Source organism: Cynocephalus volans, chromosome 1 (genome assembly GCF_027409185.1).
Source record: "Cynocephalus volans isolate mCynVol1 chromosome 1, mCynVol1.pri, whole genome shotgun sequence".
In the NCBI taxonomy this organism is placed as follows: Eukaryota; Metazoa; Chordata; class Mammalia; order Dermoptera; family Cynocephalidae; genus Cynocephalus; species Cynocephalus volans.
The window spans coordinates 110,627,246-110,654,305 of NC_084460.1; the positions used below are offsets into that span (position 1 = coordinate 110,627,246).

The window sequence follows — 27,060 nt, forward strand, 5'->3', positions numbered from 1 at the left end:
CTCATTTGCCCCAGCCACCCCAATTTTATAGGTGACTAGCCCAAGGTGACATAGCTATCAAGCTGAGTAGCAGGGGCTAAACTAGATTCTAAGACTGATATCTTTACCTGTATCCCATACTGCCGTGTTACGTAAGACCACGATCACAAGCCCTAAAACCTTTTCTTCTCTGGCCTAAAGGATTCATGCTGGAAACTGATGCCCATGCATAGGCCCAGGGCATCTAGGGTTGGGGAAAGGTGGCATAATCTACAAGCAATGATGCATGGGCCCTGCTCTGGGTCACCCATCATTGCACCCAGGAGCCCTGTAGTACCTTCAGGGGAAGGAGAAACTTCGTTTCACTGAGCTGCACCCTGAGCATGCACATGCACCACCAGTTTTCTGTGGCCAAATGCCTCTGGCCCTTGAGCAGAGAGTCTTCAGCTCACATGGGCTCTTCCCAGGCAGGGTGCTTGGGCCAGGAGGTAAACCTGGTGTGAGTACGGACTTCCTCCTGGTTGCAAATGGCCAGGCTATACTCCTTGGCCCCAAACACTTTCAACAATCCTTTAGAGACCAAGGAGCATTTGAGTTTTCTTGGCAGCTTTGGGAGGGCAATCTTTTGGCAACCTAATGCTTTTCAGATGTTCTTGATGATGCCAAATGCTTCTTGCATGATCCTGGGGCACCCTGTCATTCACCCCAGGCCAGATGTGAACTGGCCTTTGTAATTCTCTGTGGCCTGGCCTTTCCAAGTTGGGCCCAGCCTCTTGATTATAAGCAGCAGCCCATAAGGCAGCATCTCAAGGCAGGTCTGTGACCAGCCCTGCATAACCCCTCATTTAGTGCTGCAGGGCCCTCATCTGGTGAGGGACGTGTCTGGGGCTCAGTCCATGGTCACAACAAAGCCAGCACTGAATGATGCCTTTCTCTAACCAAGGAGCCAGTGGCACACTCCAGGTCAGGGAAGGTCAGAGCTGGAGGAACCTTGGAGAATGGTTAATTTACAGATGGAGAAACAGTGGTTCAGAGAAGGCAAGTGACTTACTCAAAATTGTTATTGGCAGAGGCAGAAGTGGAACCCTTTTCTCCTGACTCTAGTTTCTTTTTTTCACTAAAATCTGTTTTTCTTCTTGATGTGCTCTTGTCCTTTCAAGAGGTTGAATGATGCAACAAGCCTTTGGGAGAGCTCATGGAAGTGGGGTCATTCTTATGGGATGCTGCCATTCATTCCCCACCCAGTTTTTCCTGGGACAAAGGGATCTTCTTGAAATGTTACAGCTTTGACTGTGCTGAAGCCAGATTTGGGCTCTAGAAGACAGTGGGTACTGAGAGATTGTCCTTAAAACAAAAATGTGATACTCTAGGATGAGGATTGCATTAAACATGACTATTGGTAAAGAGTGGCTCGGCACCGCTTATGTTGACATCAGAGTCTTGGATTCACCTTGCAGTTCTGCCCTAAGTCTCTGGGGTAGCCTTGCACAACTCACTATACCATTATGACCAGTAGTTTTCTCCTCTGTACAATACGGGGTAAATAACATTTGCTTAGCAGGCTCCCCGGAAGGGTGGACATTATTATGCTGTATGAAATGGCTTTACTATCCTGGCTTGCATCTCAGTTCAACCTCACTGTTTTGGGAGGAGGGAATTTAGAAATCTCTGGCCTGGTTCAATGATACACCATGGTTCTGCCCAACATCAGGTGTTAAAATAATTTTATGACTCATTATATCCATGATGCTTTGTATAAACATAGAAGATGATGACTGTTAAAAGTCAGAGAATGTCGTGGATCTCCCAGTCCTGCTCCCTCACTTCTGAGGTGTGGAATCCCAGCCCCAGAGAGGTATGATTACTTACCAAAGATCATAGTTAGAAAGCAGCAGCACCAGGACTGGACCTAGGCCCCTGACCCCCAGCCCAGTTCATCTTCCCTCCCAGAGTTTGCAGCGGCTTCCCAGGATGGAATCTACCCCTAGTATTCTTTGGCTCCCATCGTCTTTTAGCAAAATGAAGATTTGAACCTCCAGTTTTCCACAGCCCCACCACTCCTCTCTTTTTTGAGGCTTGACCACCTGGAGTTCTTGGGTGTGTTCCTAGCCAAGCCTAATTGAGGTGAGTGGGATCAGCAGAGTATGGGTGTGATGACTATCCCTTCTTCCATCTCCTCACAAATTTCTTCTTAGGCATAAAGACCTCTTATGTGAAGTCTTCCTAGCTGGTCCTCACCCCTCTACTCCTGGACAACCATGCACAGTTACTTCTTCCTTCTCTGGGATCCCACAGTGCCTGTGATGGCCAAGAACTGACTCCCAAGTGCTAACACATTCTTTTCTTCTTAAGGATTAGTGGTAGACAACTCTGTAGCCTTTCCATGTTAATGTCTAATCTAATATCTAGAAGCCTACTGAGTGAACATTGAGAGTTACTAAAATGTACCATTAATATAATACACTATCTCAGTTTACCCAACACTCTAATTCAGTAAAATACAAATGCTACCCAATGCTTAACCATCCCGCAGCGCTTCTGCTGTTCATGCAAATATGCAGATAGAATCAGGAAGGACAGTTAATTTTCAGGTTCCTCAGTGCTGTCTTGAATGGTTATGCTATTTAATTACTGCTATTCTTGCTTTCTTTTAAAAAAAGTACAAATTACTGTGATGTGAATATCAAATTTAATTTCTGTGGGTTATTTTTTAACCCTACTGTGTGCATTTTGGCGCTATAATTTTCTAAGTCGATTTGAATATGTATACATTGTTATTGCAATCCATTACTTTTGATGCTAAAGCAAATGGTCCCAAAGTCAATGACATTTTCTGCGGCCACAAAATTCTCCTTTCATTTTAAAGTGGGGTCAGTAGGTAAACCATAGGGAAGGCAGGAGTCAGAAAGACTTGAACACATTGCTTTTTGGAAGAACTTCCTACTCTGTCCTGTAGTTGTCATTTGTCTTTCATTGTCCTCTCCTTTATAGCATGGTGAGTGCTCGAGGACAGGGTGTCCACTTCCATGATTTCCTTGGCACAACAGTGGTGCACACACAAACTGTGTTGGATGGAAAACCTGGTGGGAAGGGTGTGGCAGTGGACAGAGGGGGCGGGCTGCTGTGTTAGAGCAGGCTGAATAGAGAGGCTGATTGGTTTGAGAAGATCTGAAGCTGGCTTATCTGGCCTTTAACATCCTGAAGACATCTCTTAAAAAACAATCAACCATCATTTCCCGCCCCCTCCCCCACTTTGTATTAATAGTCAGAGCACCTGGACCCCTAGGGCCTTGGATGGGAGACCTTGAGCAGAGGATCTGAAGGGTGAGGTACCTGGAAGGCAGGTGGACAGGCTTCTCCCCAGTACTTCATTTATCCAGACTCCTTGGGCAGAACAGGTATATATACCTGGGTGAGTGAAAAAAGGTGGGAGAAGAGAGAAAAAATGGTTGATTTGCGGTACATGGAAAATAGACCTGGGTTCTTAAGTTCTCTAATGTGGATCATTTTTCAAAGCTCTCTGACCATGTCTCTCCTCAGTTCAGAATCACCATGGCGCCCTGTTGTTCTCAAAAATAAACACCCCACTCTTCAGCGTGGCGTCCAGGGCTCTGTGCAATGCAACTCCTGCCTGTCTGAGGGCTGCTCCCCTCCCCACGCGGCCCAGCCCCTGGCAGGAGCGTCCTCCTCATCAGTCACAAAGACAGACCTTGGTTCACACAGTTCTCTGTGGTGCACATGTCCTCCCCTCCTTTCTCCACTTAAACTCTTTAATAAGCCACTCTTCTGTCCACCATCTCGGCGGAGTCTCACAAGAGCTCTGGGGGCTAAATCACTGTCCCCTTTTGAAAAGTGAGGACTTGAAGGCTTAGAGAAATGAGGAGACCTTCCTTAGTGCTTGTGTGCCACAGAGGCAGAGCTGGTGGGCCTTCCCCTCTTGCGAGGGTTCCTTCCTTGCAGGGGACTGTGAGGGTGTGTGTGTGAGTGTCGGGGTGTCCAAAGGCCTCACTCTTGGGGTGTGGGTCTGAGGCAGGGAGAGGTGAGGCACATCTCCTGGTGTTTCTCCTTCCAATTTCTCCCAAACCTACACTGTAGCCAAAAGACTGGCGATTGCTGGTCCTTCGCCCTTGGGCCTGTGTGCCATTGCTCAGACCCTGAGGTAGCCAGGGGTCTCTGTGCCAGGAGGGTGGGTGAGGCCTGGATGGAGATGGCTGCACCTGTGCTTGAGTCTTGGTCAGGTGATGTGCTGGGCTCTCTGTGAGGCAGACAGGTCTGCTCCTCACATCCCCCCTGTCCCCCTGGAACCCTGTGTGCATCACAGGAACAGGTCTGTGAGGGAAGGACTCCTACCAGGCCTGCTGGATGGGTCTGGTCTGAAGCAGTGACACTAGCCATTTTCTGGAAACCATACCTCAGCCTTGGGCAACATGAAGGAATTTATCTTTGGGATCCCAGGCTCCCTTTGGGTTCTCGTTTCTTCTCTCAGCTGTGTTAATAGTATGATCTCTTCATACTCTCACCAGCAAGATTTACACTCATTAGTAGAATCAGTGCTAGCTTTAAAGCTAAAAGAGAAAAGCCTGGGTTTTGGTTCCAAGACTCAGTTTCTGCATTTCTAATTCCCGCGAGCTTGTGGGAAGTAAGAATCAGGTGAGATGACGTGAGAGAGGACAATTTCTGCATTATACGGCTCCATACACTTAGGAGCAGCTGTTTCTTTCAGAGCTGTTTCAGCACTCAGCTTTACCCCAAGGCTCAGAGATCGTGGGCTAGGAGTGGGATGGTTTAGCAAAGAGGGCTTACCTGTGATATTGTGGAACATCTTGTAATAGGGCTGCTGGCAGGAGTATCTGATCTCAGATTTGTATGTGGTGAGGTTGTTCCTTGTGGAGAAGGTGACCAGCCCATGTTCCAGCTCTGCTGGGGCACCACAGTCTATAACTGAGAGAGAAGAAGTGAGACTGTTCAGCTACCTTTTCCTCTTCCTCTTGGGGCCATCTGATGGGTCTGTCTCATGCCAAAGTACAGGTTGTACATGGTACACAACTCCAGACAGCAAAGTTATAGTCTATCTGAATGGTGCCCCTGAGATTTTGCAGTCTCTCCCATCTGTTATGGTATTACTGTGTGGTCAGCTCAACTCAGGGCAGAAGTAGGTCTGCTGAGATTTAAGCAGACCCCAGTCTCTAACCCCCTTTCCTTGACTTCCAGTTCTATTGTGCAATCCTCTCTGCCTCTCTTGCCCAAGCATGAAGCCCACAGCTCAATGAGAAAATTCTGGCTGACATGAAACAAAGAATCTTCCATTCTTTCAGTCCCAACCACAGACTGAGTAAGAGCAGTGAATGTTCTCACATTGGAGCTTGGCATGAAAGACCAAACCAAACAAAAAACACAGCTCCTGCATGAGTACACAGCCCCACCCTGCTGGCTCTCTACAGGCAGCTCCCTTAGTCACAGAAGACAGGAGACAGGGTCAGAGGTGGACCAGTTTTGAATCTTCACCTGCTCATTTTCTGCAGCTGTTGGTGGCTGGACACTGGGGCGGCTGTACTCCCAGTATAAGACATGGCTGAAGATGCCCAATCCTTAGAAGTGGTCTTTGAGGAGCTTGCTAGTCCACCCAGGTCTTAGGGGGGTTGCCAGCACCAATGGAGTCTAACAGGAGTCAGATGAGTTCCAGGGCACCTTTTCCTGCCCATATCAGAGACTGAGGACCCAATCTGGCAACGTCTCTTCAGGGGGTCTCTTCAGGGATGATACTCATTTCTAAGGAGTTTCTAATCATATGTATAATAGCCTATGCCAGAGTTGAAGAATCATACAGTATCACAGAACTTCACAGGTGGAAAGGAATGTGAAGTAGGCAATCTAGAATATCCTCTTTATTTTACAGATGGACCCAGAGAGGAGACTTGGCTAGTCTAAGGTCACACAGAAAGTTACTGTCAGAGGGATCACTAGCTGTCACCTCAAACTCAGTGCTCTTCTAGGAAATGAAACTCATAGTTCTTAAGGATCTCTTTTCCAGTTAAATGGCCTATACTAGATATTAGCCAAATAATGGTGTACATTAGCTGTCAATATTTCCAAAGCCCTGGTAGAATTTTCACAATTCCATCTCCCTCCTGAATTTTACCCGCTCATCTTGGCAAACAGAGAGGGGCAATTTACTCCTGAGTGCTATCCAGACATTATGATTTTAACTTTAGGACTCCAAATTCATCTTTTGGACTGACTGGAGAGGTATCTAACTTAAAATATAGATAATCCCAAGACCTCCAGGTTGGAGGAAAGGGATAAGGAAGGAAGTAAATGTAGGTACTTCCTACCCACAAGCAAGGTGAAAGCCAAGAACACTCGTTTTGTCCTGGCCTCCAGCCCCTCTGGACAAATCATTCCCATTTGTTTTTTTGTTTGTTTTTTAAATTAATTAATTAATTGATTTTATTAAAAATTTTTTTAAAATTTATCATTTTACAATGTAGTTGATTTTCGTGGCCCTTTACCAATTCATTCCCATTTGTTTTGATCACCCCAAATCAGAGACAGTCTTCTGCTTTGTGAGGTAAACATGTGAAGGTCAACACTAGGATAATAAGAGGTAATAATGTTTATTATTTAAAACTACAAGTAATTTTAAATGTATTTTCCTGCTGAGTCTCAAAGCAAATTTGTTCTCCTCTTTGGCCGGTGCCTAGGTGTTGGTATTACTCTTTATGCCTTCACTTTGGTCTTGCAATTCATTTTGCCTACAGTCTGCTCAAGACCTAATTACCTAGTTCCTAGAGGAGGGATTCCAGGGCTGGCCTTGGACATGACTAGATGGTCATGAGAGCTTATTTTGTGGCTGGCACTGGTGGGGAGATAGTTTCTGGGTATGGACCTGCTTTCATATCACTCCAGAGAAGTAGCTTTGCCCACTGATATAGCTGGTCCTACAGCCAGTGATCAACGATGAAAACTAGGGATCGCGTCAGCTTGGTTACAGTAAACAGGAAAGGGGTGCACCTTCTTCCCATGCCTACGGTGGCTGCCAAGAAGCCACATCTCTCTGGGACGTGGAGGCAGCTTCCCCTCCTGAGGGCCTTGAGCAGCTCTGCCTGGCACTATCGGAACATACCAGACCCTGCTTCCTCAGCAAGTCCATCTTCTTTGCTTTAGGAGGGTGTCATTCTTTCCTCTATAGCTCTCTGGCCACTTCTGCACACTGGAGTCAGCATGCCATTCTCGTCCCCATTCCCTTGGCCTCCCTCTCTCATCGCTCTCTGGGGTGGACTGCACAGCCCACACCCCATCTCCACTGTCATCTCTTGCTGCCACTCATTTTCTTTTGGACACGTCTTTCTTGACTGCAGTCCCGAGCATGCTTTAATAGGATTTGCCATAATCCAGGGGCTTCCTGGAGAACTATGCAGTCAACTCACGCTGGACCTGGGATCCAGGGATCAGTCCCCAGTCCCCCTACCCAGTCTCATCTTCTTTCCCTCCCATTGTACACCTGTCTCCAACATCATCAGACCCTTCCTGTGCCACTCTCTCCTGTTACCTCCTGCCTCCAGGACTTGCTTGTCCCTGCTGCCTGGGACACCCTGTGTCCACACTCTGGCCACCTTTGAGGACTTGATCACTTTTTCTTCTTGAAAGCCCTTTCTAATTCTTCTAACCAGACAGGGCTTCTGCCTTGTTTTGAAACGCTTTACTCGCGTCTCTCTAATGACATATCTTATGTTGCCTGGTGTTGCAATTATTTGGGTACATAGCACATCTTTCTCTCAAATTATGATTCCCTCTACCACACTGAATATGATTTCTGTTAATACTTTATGAGCCTAAAGATATTTATTCGACTGACGCTAGTCTTTAGTGGCCAGCTCATCTCTCAGTGGCACCTCCACCCTAAGATGGCACTTCAGTCTCCAGGTAGCTCACTGTCCACCCTTGCAGGCTTCTCATCAAGTGGCTATTTAACCACCAAAGGGATTGGGTAGTCATTGTTCAATACTGGGGTCCTCTTATGTGTATCCAGATTTTGTTCAGGCTGAAGCAGAGATCTGGCATGCTGGCTGCTGTTCCACAGCCCTGTCTAATCACTGTTCGTGTCTTGTGATGGCCCACAGCACCACAGCTGAGGAACACTGCTTTCAAGCATGATTTCTACCTTTTAAGAAATTTTAATCAGTGAATTTTATGAAACATGAAACTTGTAAGCCCCAGAGGAAGAAACTCTAATGATAGAATTTCAGCCCCATGTTAGGTGTGGGTGAAAGGGATACTTTCATAAATAAGAAAATGTCCAGATTCCCCAAAATCCATACTACATGAGTTGTTATTCATTTTACCATCTCATGGTTAAGAAAGTAGCAACAGGTAAAAAATTTAAAGTCATAAAGTCACAAGCATTCTGGCCCATTTAAACTTGAAATGTGGAATGGATTGCAAACCAGGGCCCACTTTGACCTGGTCAGCCTAAGGCCACATGGTTGTATACTAAATCTTGTGTCTCTAGGACCGAAGGCATTTTTCCTTTGAGGAGAGTATAATCCACTTAGAGGAGCTAAACAAATCTCCCCCATTGTCTTTTCATTATTTTCTGGATTAATGTTTGAATGACGGGCAAACCCTCAGATGGGGAGTTTGTTCTCATACATGCAGCAGCTTCAACTGCTGAGACTGTGTTGCCTGTTCAACATCCACTCTAATCCATACTGAAATGGGCAATGGAGTGTTGCCGGGGGTGGGGGGTGGGAGTTGGAGCAGCTCTAGGACCCGGGGGTCTTGTGAGTGATCCATTCCTGGATGTCTGCTCTGTGTGGGGTCCCGTCATTCACTCTGTCACTTGCTCTGACTCGAGTTCGTTCTCCAAATCGATTTCACTTTCTGCACCATGGTGAAGATTAAGGAGAGACCAGGAGATACAGAGGAAGGAAGCAGAGAGAGGAAGAGAGAGAGAAAAAGAAGAGAAAGAGAAAAATTAGCAAGCAAAGCAGAAACAGTTCATGCAGGAAATATAGAAATCACTCCACCAGAATCAATTAAGAGTGCACAGTTTAGGTACAGCCAGTGTGAAGGACAGTTTAGGATTGTGGAATTTGTACCATTCTGAGAATTTGAACAGTCATACATCCTGGTTCACGAGGGCTATGAAATTCTGCTCCTAGAGGGAGCTTTGCACCCATCTAGTCCAAGCCCTCATTTAACAGAGAGCATTCAGAGTAGAGCATGACCCTGGGGGTCACCACAGAAAGGTGAAGGCAGAGCCAGGACAGCAACCCGTGATTCCCTCATCCTGGTCCACGCTTGTTTCTTTACCACACCTTGCACACTTCTTGACTGTCCCCAGCCCTGTAACCCACAGTCCCTGGGGACTCTCAACTTCTCTGTCTTGTCTTTTCATCTTCCCTAGGACCTAGCACAGTGCCTGGTACAGAAAGATGCTCACAAATACTTACTGAATGAAATGAGATACTGGGTTTGTCTGTAAGGGGATTCTAATGGTCCTAAAGCAGCCTATTGTGGGAGAATTGGGTCATATTAGAGAGAAAAACATTACCCCTCTCCCTTTTTAGTACAAAATGACAGGGTGTTCTGTTGTATACTAACAGGTCACGTAAAATAGTGCTATCCAATACAGTAGTGCCTTATTTGATCAATGTATTTGTTACAATAACAGGTGTGTGTGTTCCATCAGGGAAGAAAATTATTAATAACATTTCCTCCTTTCCAAAAATGTAAATGAGAGAAATTTCTTACTAGTGAGGGAGTTGGATTGAGGGGTGTGGGAGAAATAAGCTTTTATTGAACTTTTACTTATCCCTGGCGCTCCATGGGTGTGGTATGTATATTAACCCAGTTAGTTCTCAGAACATTCTTGAGGGCAGGAAACTAGGCCAAAACAGTCTGAATGAATTGCTTAGTGACACTCAACTGGTAGAGTCTGCATTTGAATCTAGAACTTCTTGACTCCAAAGCTAGATTTTGTCCTGAATACCCCATGTCTTCTTTTATCTTCTCCTTCAGAAAGACCTTGCTTGTCCTGCAGCATGCTGTGCTCAGAACCCAGTCCTAGTGCTACACATCAAGGCACGGTTGGTAGAGGTGGTAGATACACCTGCACCTTGTCTTTTCCAACTGAATTCCTTGTAGAACTCTGCACAGGCATTTAGTGAACATTTGTTGAAACTTTTTGTTGAAGCCATAAAATGTCCCTCTTTTTCTACACTGGGCCCCAACTCCAGCCACACCTTCACACAAAAAAGAAAACTAAGAATAAGTACATTCTACTTCAAAGCTCTGCCTGGAATTTGCTCAAGTGTGCCCCACTTGGGGCAATGTGAGTGGATCTGTCTGCCTACTGGATCGGAGCCATTTCAGGAGAAAGAGAAGAGGGCAGCACTCCAAAGTTTACAAGAGAACTCATGAAACGGGTATGGGTGGGACCAGCCCTAATTCCTGGCTTCTCACCTGTCCATTCTGAAGCACACCCTCCCCTTTTCTTCCTCCCTTCCTTCCCTGACTTCTCTACATCTCCTCTCATCACTGTTGCCATAGGTAAGCTTCTAAAATCACGGTCCTTACAAGCCTTGCATTGAAATCCCCTCGGTGGGGGGAGAGGAAGTAGTGGTTGGAAATTTGTATTTTGACAAAGCTCGGTAGATGATTTATATGGACTATTTTATTTTAGAACCACTAGCACATATTCTAGAATATTAAGGCTGGTCCAAACTCTGTTTTATTTGAATTGAAAGATCTTGTTTATGGTCACAGAGTGGGTTAGCGGCAGAACCAAGGCAAGAACTCTGGGTCCCAACAGCCAGTGAAGCTTGATCCCTGCTTCACACGGGCCCACTGTGTTGACCCCCCCAGCCTGAAATCATGAGCTGTCCCAGAAGACTTAGTGGATATGGCTGACGGCCACATAGAGACTAACAAATTCGCTTAGCTCTGGGCAACAAACTACTTTCCTGAATTAGCAATTGCCAGAGCTAGTTTCAAACCTGGAGACATGCTATTGCTTCAGCAAGCTTGGCAACCTGTCTGCAGGCTGAGGTAAAATTAGCATTTAGAGAGTCAACTGGGGCCCACAGGAAGTTTCTTTTGGGATCCCGATGTCTCGTTACTGAAAGGAGCATTAATGCTCTTTTGTCCAAACCTCACGTGTCTGTTGAATTCCGCCCCCATCCCTCTTGAAGTGTTTCTGCTGAGCCCTCGCCCGCGTGTGGGGAAGCTCATGATTCTCAGTCAGTGCATTTGGTTCTCTTACTTTTACAGGTGGGAATCTTGTTACTCCATGTCCCATCCTTCAGACACTCGATCTGGAATGTGTCCATCTTCACATTATCCTGGGAAGAAACAGGAAGAAAAGATGGGGAAGGAGGAAGTGGGCATGAGGTCAGTGGTTATTTCCCAGCAAACCCAGCTCAAACTCCAAACCTGGCTGTCCTCGACTGGGATTTTCCACCCATGGGCCTCCAAGGGCAAGCTTGAAGGTAAGGGAAAGATTGATGCCGAATTCATACTCATTGTTCACGTTCTGGAGAGAGTCAGGAGCTATGCGCAGGAAGAGGTCTGGGTAGTTGTACCCGAAGGAAAAACTGTCCTGGACTTCTCTTTCAGAGCAGTGATTCTACCTTGAGTAAGGGGCCTGGAGGGCTTGTTAAAACAAACACTGCTGGGCCCTTCCCCAAAGTTTCTGATTCATTGGGTCTGGCCTACCTAAGAATTTGCATAGCTAACAAGTCCCCAGGTCTTGCTGAGGCTGCTGGTCCAGAGACCCCTCTCTAAGAACGATTCCTTGAGAGCAATGGTCCTTTAGTTTGGATATAGGTTAGAGTCACCTGGGGAACATAAAAGAAAAACCAATCACTGGTCCTAGCTCCAAAGATCTGCTCTAATTGATCTCAAGTGAGACCTGGGTGGGGATTTTTTTTTTAAAGCTAACCAGGTGATTCCTAGGGGAACCACTATTTCAGGTGGTGGGAGTGTGAGTAGTGCCTGTCTGCACCTTTAAAACCTCTACTTTTATTCCCAGAACCTCACTCCAGCCATAAGCCTGATGAATTGGTGGAGGTTGTCAGCCTTGATTATAGAGCTGTATAGGTTTGTATCTTTTAAAATTCAAACCAGCCCATGCTCTGATGAAAGACTTTTGTGCCACTTCTAGAAGTGAGAGAGAGTCTGGGACATATGCTTTGGAATTTCTGGAGCATTTGGGAGGCTTATGGGACAGCTAGGAAATACGGTGCGGGGACCGTGACATGCTCTGTTGACCCTTCTTCCCTGGGAGGCTCTGGAGAATTTCTCTGGCCTGGTTGCTCTCCCTCCCCAGGCAGGGCCCTGCACCTTCAGCACTTTGTAGCCTGTGTCACAGCTGATGAGCACTTGGTCTTTGAAGGAATACTTGGCTTGCAGTGGCTCAATTTTCCCATGGACAGGAGGCTGTAGCTCTGGGCATTGGTTTCCTGGTGGGGAGCAAATGAAAGGACAGCAGGTGAAAAAACAAGGAAAAGCCTGGCAGTAAAGGGCCAGCCCTAGGACACAAGGCATGATGGAGGTGGAAAACCCACAGCACTGGGTGTTGGAGGCCTATATCTTCCAGGCCCTGAAAGAGACTTACTCTGCAACCGTGAGCAAGTCGCTTTCCAACTTGGACCTCCATTTCCTTATTTGTATAATGAGGTTGTTGGCAGATGATTTCATTAAAACTCAGGGTTGGAAGGAATATTAAATGTCATTGAATCCACCCTGTCTGATGCTTCCTTTACAACATTCTACATAGTAGACACAGAACATCTATTTGCATTTCTATGGTGACAGGGAGTTCGGTACCTCCCAAAGCTGCCATGGGCTCTGATTAAATGAACAATGTTTTCCTATTCAGCCAAAATTCGTACCCTTGTAATTTTTACTCATGGGGCATAGTTTGCCCTTTTGGGCCACCCAGGATGACCTTGATTGCTGTTTCTTCCCAAGACCCTCATAAGCACTAGAGAGACTGTGATTATCTGTCTGAGTCTATTATTCAAAAGTCTAAAGCTGATAGGATCCTCAGGCCTGGGGCTATCCATAACACTTTTTCCTGGACAAGCAGTCCTTTGCTAATGTCCTCACCTCTCCTCTTCCCAGGCTGTGCACTGAATGGGACAGTGCAGGTAGGGCCAGGCTTTCAGAGTCTGTATGAACTGGACTGATCATGGCCCACCATGGTCTTCTTGTCCCTGACATCAACCCTCTTCTTCCTTGAATGACTGAAGACCCCTTGGGTCAAATGTCTCTATCAGGGTTTGGGCCAGGGCTGGCTGCCTTTGAGGACTGGGGAACAAGACCTGAGGGCTTGCCTTTATTGGGGTCCACAAGGAGGCAAACCACCATAATAAAACATTCTGGGCTATAGCCCACACCTAAATTCCAGCCCCAGATTTGGAGAAGGCTGGAGATGGAAGGGCCCCTTCAGGCCTAATGAATCACTGTGTGAGGGATGGAGTTCAGGAGACAAGCTTTTGTTTTTATTTTTTAATCTCCCCACAAAATTCTGAGGCTCAGCAAGCTTTGAAAACTACCAGTCTAATCCAAACCCAACATCATTGCTTTCCTTGCTCCTATTTGAGAGATGGGAAACTGAGTCAGGAGACAGAGTGTGCCTTGATCCCAAGCCACTCAGCTGGGAGTTCCAGCACGTCCTCAGAGGAGTCCCAGGCCTACACCCCCTCCTCCCTGAGCCACCTCTTTGTGAGGGCTGAGCATTGTGGCTCCCAGTGACCCAGGAGGGGGGAGGTTACCTGCAGCCTGGTATGAGAGCCTCCAGCCCCGGTTCTCGCCCGAGTTGTCACTGCGGAACATGATCTGGACGCTGTGGCTCTGGGTGCTGATGGGTTCTGGGGCTTTCTCTCCACAGAAGGGCCCCAAAACGTTTGAGCCAGCTTTAATCTACAAGAGGCAAGACAGAAAAAGAGAAGGGTTACATGCGAGTAGCCAAGGTGGCCACTGCAAGCAACACCTCCACACTGTATGTACTCTGGGGTTTTCTGGAAGCCTTGATGTGAATGCATGGTATTCACTCAGGTTTTCGTGGGCCTTACTATTCGCCAAACAGTTTCATCTCTACTCTCTCATTTATTCGTTTATAATTGACAATGGCCCTAGAAGTGGGCGAGGCAGGCTAATAACCCTCTGCTTAAAGATGGATGTACTGTGGCTCAAGAAGGGCAGAGCCCCGTCCAGCACACGAAATAGACAAGGCCTCTGCTCTCAAAGAACATGCAGTCTACCTTCATCCTGATATTAAAGCATTTGTGACAAGAAATAAAGAGTCCCAGTAAGTCCTCCCTGCCAAAAAAAGAACCTGCAGTGTAGATGTGGAGACTGACAATAAATAATAAATGAAATAATTATAGGCTGTATGTAATAAAATCTAGTAACCTATAGAACTCATCATTTATTTAATAGACAGTAATATAATGGATAATACCTTTAAGTAGGTGGTCAAGGAAGGCCTTTCTGAGGAGGTGACACTGGATCTGAGACATGTAGGATGAGTAAGAGCCTGACCTTTGAAGAAGAGGGAAGAACACTTTCCAGGCAAAGAAAACAGCATATGTAAAGCCAAGCCAAAGGTGGACAAGAGCTTGGCAGGCGTGGAGAATAGGAAGGAAGCCAGTGTGCTGGGACAGAGCGAGTGGGTAGGGAGCGCCAGGGAAGGAGAGAAGGCAGATGAGGACCGCATGGTGTGGAGGAATTAGGTATAGTTGCAAGTGCAATCTTGATCTAATCTAGCTTTAATAGAGACCACACTCAATGCTAGGGGACAATAGATTGCGTAGGGCAAGGCTGGAAGCAAGAAGGGAAGTTTTGCAGTGGAGCAGCAGAGGGGTGATGGGGTTTGGACTAGGATGCAGCGGTGGAGAAAGAGCCAAGGCAAAGGTGCTCTGAGCTGATGTAGATTCCCCAGCTCCAGTGCTGGGTCCTGTCTATGCCTTTAACCCTTTTCTTTCCACCTCTGAAGATGAGGACTCCTCTACTGTCATTGGCAATTTCTACAATCCTGGGTGACACCTTCATCTTGTCACCCTTATCTTGGAGAGGGGAAAAAGTGAAGTCCCAAGAGGTTAAGTGCTTGACTGAGGCTCCCCTGCATAGCTCCTGGGACACTGTGTGTGTAGCCAGGATACTAAGATGGTGCCCTTGCCCTTTACCCTTGTGTTACTTTGTGATTACGTTATGTTACATGGCAAAGGGGATTTCACAGATGTAATTAAAATTGCTCATTAGTTGACCTAAAAATAGGGAGATTGTCTGGGTGGGCCTAACCTAATCACATGAGCCCTTTAAAAGCAGAGTTTCCTCCTGCTGGTAGCAGCAGCAGAAGTCAGGGTGATTTGAAGTGTGAGAGGAATTTGATGCAAGGGAATATTTCTGTTGCTGGGCTTGGAGAGGGCAATGAGGAAGGACCTGAGAGCAGCTTCTAGATGCTGAGAGAGACTCTGGCCAGCTGACAGCATGAAGACAGAGACCTCAGTCCTACAACAGCAAGGAGCTAAATCCTGCCAACAACTTAAATGACCTTGGAAGTGGATTCTTCCCAGAACCTCCATGTGAGTGCTGTCCAGCTGACACCTAGGTTTTGGTCTAGTGAGACTAAGCAGAGAATGCATTTGAGCCCACTGACCTACAGAACAGTTGAGGACTTCTGACCAACAGACAGTGCAATAAGTAATGGGTGTTGCTGTAAGCTGTCATATTGGTGGCAATTTGTTACACAGCAAGAGAAAACCCATGCCCTATGTGTCCTGCTATCCCACTGGCAGCCAAGCTGCCTCTTAGCCTCTGTATCCAAGTAGGGGATAGGCCAGGCTCTCAGTCCTTGAGTTTCCTTTCACAGACTCTTGGACTTCTCTGCCTCTCCTGCTGGGACAGCCCCTCCTCAGTAGTCCCATCTTCTGGCTCTTTCTGACCTCATTTGTGGGTTCCTCTTCCTCTGGTTAGCTCTAAGAACTGATTGTGTTCTAGCTCCCACCTTTTTCCTCTCTAGGACATCCCTCCATTTCCACAGCTTAAACCAGCACCTGTTCTCACACCTGATGACCCTCATCCTTTTCCCCAGCTCAGACTCTCTCCCGAGATCACATCCTAAGATTCAGCTTCACTTGGATGTTTCGGTCTATCACTCTCCAAGAGTTGCTGATTTTACTCCCCGCATATCTCAGAAATATCTCCCCCATATCCCAGCCTTGGCTCAAATTCAGACTGCCTTTGCGTCTCTCCAGTGATGTCAGAATAACCACAAATTGAGTGGTTATTGGCCTGTGGCATCTTCTTCCTGCTTTATTTTCCTTTCACATAGTCTCCTTTCCCTGAGCAGGACTGTACTTATATAATTTGTGGGGTCCAGTGCAAAATGAGAAGGTGGGACCACGTGTTCAAAGCTTATTTAGAATTTCAGGATACAACAGCAGAACATTAAACCAAGCATGGGGGTCCTCTCTGTGCACAGGGCCCTTGACTGTATGGGTTGTATGAAGCCAAGTCAGCCCCAAGGGACCTTTCTAAAATGTAGATTTGACCCTGTGACTCGCCTCTTCAAACCACTCTGGTGGCCAGGGGGCTAGTTTTGGATCAGAGATGATCCCTAGACTGGATCTGATTAAGCTGGTAGATGGTATTTAAAATAATAATTCTGGGGAAGCCAGCTGCTTGGCCCACTATCCTGGGAGAAGGTGAAGGATCCAGAATATCAGTTTTCCCAATTCAGCCAAGATTTTCCAACATCACCAGGACAAGCATTCATTGCAGGCTCACCTTGATGTAGTCATAGGGACAGGGCACTTCAGGATGGTCCTCAATGTCGAAAATGTCTTCAAACTGCAGGCTGATCATGAATCCCTCCTCCAGCTCGATGGTGTAAAAGCATTCAGAGCTCTTGGGGTAAGGGTTTGGGAAGTCGGGGCTGGTAATCACACCGGTCCTCTGGGTAAAGAGGTTGTCGCTGCACTCCACTGTGGGAAACATGGAAGAAAAGGTGGCTCACCCACACTGCTGCCACAGTGCTCCCTGCTGGTCTGCTTCTGCCTCATTTTCCCTGAGGTCTGGTGCAGTAGGCAGGGAAGGAATCAGCACCCCCATTTTACAGATGGAGAGACTGAAGCTCAGCGAAGGGAACTGATTTATCCAAGGTCATATGCCTAGTAACTTGCAGAGTCAAGACTCAAAGGCAGACTAACTCTGTCCAGGGCTGTTTACCTTGTGTGATGACGCTTCTGTCATATTCTCTGGCATTGGTGGGGGGCAGGAGGGGGTCTGAGACAGGAGAGTTTTGAGAGGGAGTGGTCGGGAGATTTCTGTACCTCTCTGGTCCTGCTCCCCTCTCTGCCCAGATCTTTCTTTAGTCTCTGCTCACAGCCGTCCTGATACCTCACCTGATGCAGGCCCCTCACACATGCCCACCTCGTAGCCCCTGCCCCTTAGTTTTTCTTCACGGTGCTGTCCACCACCCGATGTTATATCGTAAAGTCATTTGTTCATTTTTTTGTCCCCATTAGACTACAAATTCCACGAGCTCAAGGATTCTGCTTTGTTCCCCACTGCAATGGCTGGAACCAAGGATCCAGTGTCTTGGGATCCTGGATGTGACTCAACCCTGCCGAGACGACTTTATTTACCACTGAACTTTTACCCTGGAGATGACCATCCTAGATCTGGGATGTCAGTCCTTTCTTAGCCCTTCTGCTCATTTGCAAATGGGAAACTGTGGCCCAGGAGAGGGGGTATGACTAACAAAGTCCCACAGCCTTGACTGCAGAACAAGGTTAAGAGGGAAGTTTCTTGCAGCTTGATCTGTTTCCATTGCCTACCAAGCTTTCTCATGGGGGTGACCTCATTCCTAAGGGGGCTAAACTTGACTCTTGGCAGGAGGAGGTTTTACTCTTTTTATGCTTAATACACAAATAGACAAACAGTATATAAGCAGATATCTCTGTATATCTGTGGTATTAAAATTTCATGCAAGAGAAGAAGCCATTAAGAAAGTAATGTTTAAAAAGGCTCCTGGGGGCAGGGGTGAAAATAAAAAAAAAAAAAAGATCGAGAAAACTTGCTTTACCCTGAGCATTCTTAGCCCCCACTGTACTCAGCACATAGTAGATAGGCAATAAAAACTTAACCAAATGAGAACAATAGAAAACATAACCCTCTTCAGAAAGCCCTGCTATGTGCCTGCTGTTTTTGCTTTATACTGCTCTGTACTGATGGGTCATATAGGTCTTCTTCAGAAGCAACTAGCAGCTTTTGAAGGAGGAAGAAAGAGAACTCTTGTCTCCAGCCTTGTCCTCCTCCAACGACTCAGCTTTCAAGGGGGACCTCAAGTTCAAACCCTTACCCTAGATCACACTCACCTACTGGCAGGTGCTCCAACATTCCAAGTCCTATCATGCCTCTAAATATTTGCAGAAGCTGTTCTCTCGTCTGCCCTTCTTATTCTTTCATCTGTCACAGGTCACTGTCTCTGGGGAGCACTTGCTCACATCTGCAGGCCCACTCAGGTCTGATTGTGCTGTGTCCATGCTTCCTTTACACACATGTAGTGAATGTAGCATTTCACCATTTGCTTGTGTGGCTATTACCCCACTAGCCTGGGAGCTCCTCCTGGAAAGTGGTTGAACCCTTCCCTTTCTCCATCCCTGCCCCAGCCCGAAGACTACAGCGGTAGATATGTTGATGAGAGATGAAACAGAGAGAGAAAGAAGGAATGGGAAGTTTTCTTGCTGTCTCTGACTTTGCCTCTTTCCTCCCTCCTCTTTCCTTTGGACTAAGGTCCTATCTGTCGTAGAGGAACTTAGGGCCATGGAGAAGAAGAGGAAAAGGGACTGTTGGGTGAGGCATAGTTCATGGCTCAGAGAGAGGGGACTGGGAAACCCAGGCTTTCCCCTAACTTGACTAGGCTGATCACCTGCAATAGGAGAGGGGACAGGGACCTACGGAGCAGAAATGCTGCCTAGGAACAGAGATGGCCTAATTAGAGCTTCTCTCATGTGGTCCTTTGAGAGCCTGAGCCCAGGCCTCCAAGGCTGAGGGGCCATCTCAGTACCTTCATCCTTGTGGTGTCTGAGGCATGCCTCTGACTTCATTTTTAATTGTTCCTACTGTGTATCTGTCCTTCCTCTGAGCTGCCTCTAATCTTATTGAAGTTGTGGCATACAATGGTGATGTAGGGGACCACCCTAGGCCCTACCTCGGCAGGTCCTGTTGTCTGTGTGGAGGATGTAGCCAAAGCGGCAGGAGCAGTAGTAGCCTCCGATGTAGTTGTGGCAGTAGTGGTCACAGGACAGCTCCTCATCCTCCCTCTCCTTGCACTCGTCCACATCTGCAGGGCAGGTGGAGTCTCAGTCAATCAACACATGATGATGAAGACGACAGCCAATGTCTATAGCGCACTTAGTTTGGGCCACTCGCTGTGTTGGGAGATTCATGCATTGTGTCATTTAATCCTTCCATCAAGCCCAGAGATAGCCATTATATTCATTTATAAATGAAGAAACTGGAACTCAGAGAAGGTAGGCAGCTTACCCAAGGTCACAGGGAGCCAGGCTCAAACCTAGGCAACCTGACTCCTGGTGGGACCACTATACCCTAACAGGTGTGGGAACTCTGTGCCAGGCAACAGTCCTAGAAAGCAGGACTGTCACCATCCACATTCTGTAGAAGATGAAACTGAGACACAGAGGCACTAAACAACTTACTCAGAGTCACACAGATAGTAAGCAACAGATCTAGGATCCAAACCCACGTGGGCTGGCTCTAGAGCTTGGGCTCTTAACTTCTACACCATGCTGCCTCTTTCTTTCTAAGCCCCTAATGCAGGTTAAGCCCTGTCCTAGGCAGTCAAATATACCTTTCCCCAAAAGAGTAATATGAACGGCCAACAAGCACTTGAAAAGATGCTCAACATTACTATCATCAGGGAATACAATTTAAACCATAATGAGGCACGACTACATATTCACCAGTGTGGTTAAAAACAAAAAATTGACAGCATGTAATGTTGGTGAGGAGGTGGAGCAGCCGGAAGTCTCATACACGGCTGGACAGATATAAAATTGTTCAATTGCTTTGCAAATGGCCTTGCAATTTCTTATATAACTAAATATACACATACCATAGGACCCAGAAATTCTACTCCTAGATATTTACCCAATAGAAATGAAAACATGTGTTCACAAAAAGATTGTACAAGAAGGTTCATAGAGACTTTATCAATGAGAGCTAAAAAATGGGTAGAGCCCAGGTGGCCATCAGTGGGAGAACAGATAAATAAATTGTAGTAATTCACACAATGGAAAATTATTCTACCAGAAAAAGGACCAAATCTCAGAAATATTATGCTGCATAAAAGAATCCTCCCCCCCCCCAAATATATTCTGTCTGTGTTCATTTATACAAAGTTTTAGAGGAGGCAAAACTAACCTATAGCAGAAGGAAATTAGAACAGTTGCTTCCTCTGAGGGAGGTGGGAACAGGGCAGGAGCATGAAGGAAATTTCTGGGCTAATGGTAAAGTTCAATGTCTTGTTAGGGGTTTGGGTTACATACAAACATACACTTTTCAAAATTCAACAAATGTATACTTAAGATCTGTGCATTTCATTGGATGTAAATTTTGTGCAAAAAGGAAAAAAAAAAAAATGAACAGATATTGAACTCTAACAAAATGACGTGCATGCTCAAGTATTTAGAAAGAAGTTTACTGATGTCTGCAACTTTGAAATGCATCAAAAAAAGCTAAATTGAGGATGGATAGAGGATAGGTAAATATATATTATGATAGAGCAAATGCAGTCAGACATTAATGGTAGAATCTGTGTGGTGAGTGTGCAGGTATTCACTGTAAAGGAGAGGACACAAGGTCATTTTCATCTTTAGAGACAAAGAGAGACCCGAGGATGAGCCACGCAGTTCTCCAACTTACCCACAGCCATATAATGGGCATCAAAGCCTGTGAATCGCTCCTCATTGGAGAAATCTGACCGGAAAGTGATGGACATGAAGGAGCCAGGGGACAGAACCACTTCCTGGCCAGGGGTCTGCTCTGTGTCTGTGGTCTCTTTGCCACAGAAGGTTGCCAGCACCTGGTCTTCAGTTTCTACCTTTGAGTTCAAGAGAAAGAGAACAAGATGAGTAGCTTCCCATCTTAGCTTTTGTCTACAGGTAGACCAGGCAGCCTGGGAAACTCAAAGAAAAAGGATTAGGGATTCTGGGATTTGAGGAAAGACACATATAGGTTAAATCAATGTGGCCATCTGATGAGTTCCATTCATTTTGTTTAGTTCCAGCAGAAATCACTTGACATTTGTCATTCCTATTGACAACCAGGTGACTTATTTATTGAAAATAATTCAATGTTAAAATTCAAAAAGAGTTAGATAACCATACAGAGGACACATTTCCAAAGATAAGAAACTTCATGTACAATATAAGTCAGTCTTGAGCATCCATTGTGTACCTGCCACTGAGCAAACCTGGGGGGGGGGGTGATGAGAGATGAAGAAGGCAGTGTTCAGATGCGGGGAAACACACGGAGCTACTACACAGTGTGACAGTGCTTTAAAAGAAGCACGAGCGCTGCACGTGCACTCAGGAGAGGAAGTTCCCTATTAGAAAACAAGGCACAGGAGGGCAGAACTTTCTTTTCTTTACAGATGTGTCTTCAGGGCATGGAACGGGACCTGGCACATAGTGGTTATCCAATAAATAATTTATCATCAAGAACTAAAAGTGCGAGACACATTCTGAGAACAATGAGAAGCCAGGGAGTCTGCGGGGATTGTAGGAGATGTCCTTGGAAACACATGTGGAAAGTAGATTATAGTTGCCCTTGAATGCCATTAACTCTGTTAGTAAGTGGAAGACATTGAAAATGTTTAAACAGGGAAGTCTTGTAATTAGAACTGTATTACTTATGTAGTTTTAGTAATAAAGAAACTATTTATTGAAATCATCCAATGTGTGTGTGTTTGTGCTAAGACTTAGACGTAAAAGATTGCCTATTTGCTAAAAAAAATTCCCTGCTTTGGAAGAGCCAGAGGCCCTGTGCAAATTTAGACACCCAAGCAGAGATCCTAAACTAGTTGCCTAAAGCTGATTTTATGTGGGTCTGGGTTGGGAAGTCCAGTACAGTAGCTGATTGGTATATTTATTTGGCTACATACAAATACTTGACCTATGTACCACTCGATCATCTTATATCTAATCCAATTCTTTTAAGCTTGGACTTGTGTTTGCAATCTCTGGACTAATGTTTTAGGCAAGATGCATGAGAAAACCTCTTACCAAGAATGATTTCTGCTGCCTTTCAATGTCATTAAAGAAAAGTTCTCAAAGGCTGCCTATCTGTAGTAGCTTCTAATGAATTCATTGTTTTGTTCATTAGCTTAGTGTGTCAGAAGTATCTTGACATTTGACACTTCTGTTTTGAAACTAATGGTTTATTTATTTAAAATAAGTGGGAGTTTTAAAGAAAAACAATTTGCTCTGGCAATGAAACACAAGGACAATTAATCACTAACTTTGGGAACTGAAGTGTAAACAGAAGATGAGATCATGGCTTTGCTATTTGTTCTTCTCTGCAGATACCAGCAAACTCAAACCAGCCTTCTTACTGTAGAATGTGCCTTTATTCACATAGCTGAAATGTCACTTCTTTGAATATTCCAGCTGTTGTGTTATTTTGGTTAACTGAGTTTATAATTAAAAAAAATTTTTTTAAGGCGTAATGCTTTTTTTTTAAAAAGTGCTTTATACAAATTCTTACTTTCCTAAGTGAAACACGGTAACTCTTTCTTCGTGATCCAGGGACATTGTAATAATGCCAACCATTATGACACTACATTAAAGTGAGAAATTTGGGGATATTGAGTCATGTAATGTTGCTTGCCCTGCGAGGAATGTTGCCAGACTACAATGCCTTTGCGATTCTTACGTCTTCTTTATGTAATGTTCTATTTCTTGTCTTTTTGTCAGTCTATTAGCTGTACTTTTCTGTGTGCTTTTTTTTTTAATGTGTTGTGAATTAGAAACCAGTTAAACTGCTCTTGTTGGAACTTAATAAAAAGAAGACTAAATAGATTTAGAATGAGGGCCTGAGAAAGGGATCATTCTATGACTACTGCATGAGCTGGAGGACACTATATTGGTGACCTCTCCTTTGGAGTAACGTAAGGTATATGGACCGGGCAGTTGGAGGTCCTGGGTCCTATTCCTGACTACCATAAACTGCTATACAACTTTTCCCTCTCTACCTGTCAGTTATCCACCTGTAAAACAGGAATTTGAACTAGCTGAGCACTAGATTAACTCCAAATTTTTACATACTAGTGTCCTAACAAGTCATCATAGTCATACATTATATAAACTACTAGAAGATGGTGAGCAAAGTTTTAACACACAGATTGCTACCTGCTGATGAACTTGATAAACTTGAGCACTTGTTTGTGGTCTATAACCATGTAATACAAAATCAATTACCAGTGAATAGTCATGCTTTGAGTTAATAGTTCCAGCCACAATATCCTCTTTCTGTGACTTAGCATCCCCAAGGCCTTTTTTTGGTTCTACAGTGCCTGGAGCATGAACATTTTTAAGTGAAACCAACCAGAAATTATTTGGACTAGGGAAAGATCTTCTGAGGGTCTATAATACATAACATCCCTCCTTGTAATTCCTGGGCTTAAGGACATTTTCATTATGACAGATAAACAGCCATCACCCGCAGAGCCACACTATTCCAAAGGACAGAAAAGCATGTCCCAGCTAAGACTCATGGAAAAATCTGAGCCATACATACTTTCAGAAGCAGAGAAGAGAAGACCTGTAGCCCGGGGCCCTGGGAATTCAGCCTGCAGCCCAGAATAGAGTCCTACACTATCAGAGAAGGAAGGGACCTTCAAGAGCTATTTCAATTTCCCTCCTTCTAGAGGAAACTGAGATCCAGAGAGAGGAAGTGACTTGCCCAAGGGTAGAGAGATAACATGAGCATTTTCTGATATCAGCTTTGCTTTTGGAACTGTTCTGAGACTGGGGAAAGGAATCACCAACTCAGTACATGACAAAAGACACAGACACTTGGCCAAACAATTTTCCTGGCTCAAGCACCTCTTGAAACTTTATCTCGGGTGCATGGACTGTCTCCCTGAGAGGATATGGCTCAGTGACAGCTCCAGCCATAACCTAAACAGAGGGGGTCACTGGCCCTGGTTAATATTTGCATCCCCTGCTGTAGATTGTAAAGTTCTATGAAGATCATTCACCTCTGAGTATAGGCAGAGGATTGAGCTTGGCTTGTTTGGACTGTCCCATTTCTGGGGTCATCACATCAACATAGAGGGACCTTATCGAATGAAGACACGAAATTCATAATAATAGAAACCCACGTGGCTAAGGATCATAGACTCTTGGTTTTTCTGTTTCTCATTGTAGGCAACCATGTACTTATAGACTGTTGTTATTTAGGGCACCAACATGTGGCTGCATGTCCTCAATTTGTTCTGTTTTGACTCAATTCAACAAATATTTATGTATCGAGTTCTGTCTGGACTACAATATGGAGGATTCCAAAAATTACTTATTTGTTGCGTGAGCTTTGTAAGCAAGTCCCTTCCCTCTGGGAATGTGACATTTAGTAGGAGAATAAGATAAGTCTCAAATGTGAATGTGTTAGGGTATTGTCAGGGTATGGTAAGTGCAATGAAAGATGGACAGCCCTAGGGGTTTAAAGGAAAAATTAGAGGAAAAATTGCATCCAGCTGAGGGGGTTTAGAAAACATTTTGGAAGAAGAGAATGTTCTTTGAGCTGAGGACTGAAAGCTGAGTAGGATTTAGGCATGTAGAAATAGTGGGTGAAAGGTTGGGGAGAGCATCTAGGCAGAAGGAATAGTGAAGGCTTGGTGGTACTCAGAGTGTCAACCTCGCTGCACACACCTCCAACCTCCTGGTATATAGGAAAGAAGCTCTGTTGAACATAGTAAGCTGGGAAGAGAGATATATCTAAGGAGGAGAAGGCAGAGTCTCTGTTTTCCATGAGTTTTCTATTTCAGCAGAAACAGCACAAATCTCTTAAGCAAAACTAAGGCGGGGCAGCAGGAAGTTGGCCAAATTTCTGTGGGAGGATAGCTACGACTGCTCTGCACTGTCTATAGAGTCATCACATTAATTTAACAAATGCCTTGACATCTAACAATAGGCTCCACAGAGCAACATGTGGAGAAAGCAATTCAGGAGTGATTGGTTTCATTTTATAGATGAGGAAATCAAAGACCAGATAATTTACTAGACTCACTACTCACCAGACTCAGGTAAGGTGAGTAGTGAATCCAGTGAATGGTGAATGAATCTAGTGGTAAATGAATCTAGTGAGTGGTGGATCCAGGTCCACAATTGCAGCATCCTGATTCCCTAACTGATGCTCCCTTAAAACATTAGGCAAACAAAGGCTGTCCTAAAGTCCAGATGCCTCATGGCTTGGCTTTGCTTGTCAATGTTCCCAAACTACATTCTGGAGTCTTCTGAAATCTACTCTGGGACACTGAAGAGTGTTTCAGACAATTGAGGGAGACATTCAGGGAGTGTACTGGATTATTCTGTTATCACTTTAGTTAGTCTAGGAATTACATTCCACAGAATCTCCTTCCCTGTATAGCTCCAAGTTAGAGTTGGCTGAAAGAGGAATCCGTGCAAGTTTGAAAGGTAACAGTCGTCACTCTCTGAAGGTTGTTGCATGATCAGACACAGAGATGGACAGATGTAGACATGCCCAGTAGGTTCTAATTTGTTATCACACTTCTGCTCTGCCCCCAGCTCTTCTTTCCAGCTACCGGCTCTGATGGCCAACAATGGTCCATGCCTATTGCCAGATGCTTGCAGGTGGACCCACAGAGGTGGTAGCTGCTTAGAGCCAGCAGCTTCTCAGAGACCTCTTTCCACAAGCCTCCCTTTCACAGTATCTCTTTGGCCCCTTAGATGGAATTCTCCTGTCAGGTTCCTTTGCAGATGCCAACATTTTCACCCATGCCAGGGCTTTAAGAGAACTGGTTGGTGACCTTTTTTGTGGTCTCTAACTGTCCATCCCCAACTTTCACTTCTCCAGCTCATCCTGTAGTTACATGAGTTTTAACGCCCATAAAAATCCATTATCTCATAATACTCATACACTGCTTTCCTGATTGAACTCTGACAGTTATTGGTACCAGAAGTAGGATGCTGCAGTAAAAAGAAACTAGAACACATGGCCCCAGTTTTGGGATTGGCTAGCAAGTAGATGACAGAGAAGAGATGAGGAAACAGTTTGAGAAAAGGCCACCTGCATTATGTAGTGATGGAACAATTGAAAAAACTTGTCTGTGGAAATGTAGAAGGTAGAAAAGTATACATAATAAACTTGTGGATCTGGCTAAGCCAATCTTTAGAGTATCAGCTGCACTTCCAGCTGTGTATAGTGGGGTATTCAGGTAGAAGTAAGTCTTTAGCATGCAAGCAGAACTTAGAGGAAATATAGACTAGCCCAGAACTAGCTAGATTGGAAGCTAGCTCCACCAAAAAACAATTTAGAAAACAAAAATGGCTTCAGGGTAAATATCAAGTTAAAAGCGTAGCTGTAAGAATACTTGTTAAGATCTAGAAGATTTAAGGCAGTGCCTAATACTTCCTACCAGCCAAAACAAAAAAGCATCTATAAATCATAAGGGCTCTGTTCTATAGCACCCTGATATGCCCTCCAAAATAGAGAGGCCTATTTTGAAAGAACCATCAGTGTGTTTTTTGTCTAGTGCAGTGGACTATGTTCTTATATATAGGAGAAACCCCAAAAGATTTTAGGGCAGATACATCAACTTGGACAAAAATTGAGACAATTCAAAATGAAAAGAGGCCTGTGGACCCCAGGTTTCTATATACAGGAAGTAGGCTGAAAGAACTACTCAACTGCAAACATGGGCCATTTCTTATGTAAAGGGAAGAATGTCTCAGAAAGTGAAGCTAAGAAGCCAAAAGCAGAGCCAAGGAAAGAATCCAGAGCCACAAAGAGCAGTGGACTGGGGAACCA

General features: G+C 45.2%; 1 protein-coding gene across 3 annotated transcripts in view; it reads right to left on the minus strand.

The window, feature by feature from the left end:
- Positions 1-27,060, minus strand: part of MASP1 (MBL associated serine protease 1) — a 59,978-nt gene that overhangs the window by 17,050 nt on the left and 15,868 nt on the right. For 2 of the 3 annotated variants that reach the window (XM_063100981.1, XM_063100978.1), the window contains exons 2-9: positions 20,935-21,112; positions 19,202-19,333; positions 16,774-16,970; positions 13,758-13,905; positions 12,322-12,440; positions 11,243-11,321; positions 4,783-4,920; positions 3,313-3,387 (exon numbers count right to left, since the gene is read on the minus strand). In XM_063100981.1, coding sequence (XP_062957051.1) covers positions 3,313-3,387; positions 4,783-4,920; positions 11,243-11,321; positions 12,322-12,440; positions 13,758-13,905; positions 16,774-16,970; positions 19,202-19,333; positions 20,935-21,112 — 1,066 coding nt within the window. Of the gene's footprint in view, positions 1-3,312; positions 3,388-4,782; positions 4,921-7,995; positions 8,860-11,242; positions 11,322-12,321; positions 12,441-13,757; positions 13,906-16,773; positions 16,971-19,201; positions 19,334-20,934; positions 21,113-27,060 lie in introns of those variants that run through there. The other variant, XM_063100984.1, reaches the window with a different exon arrangement.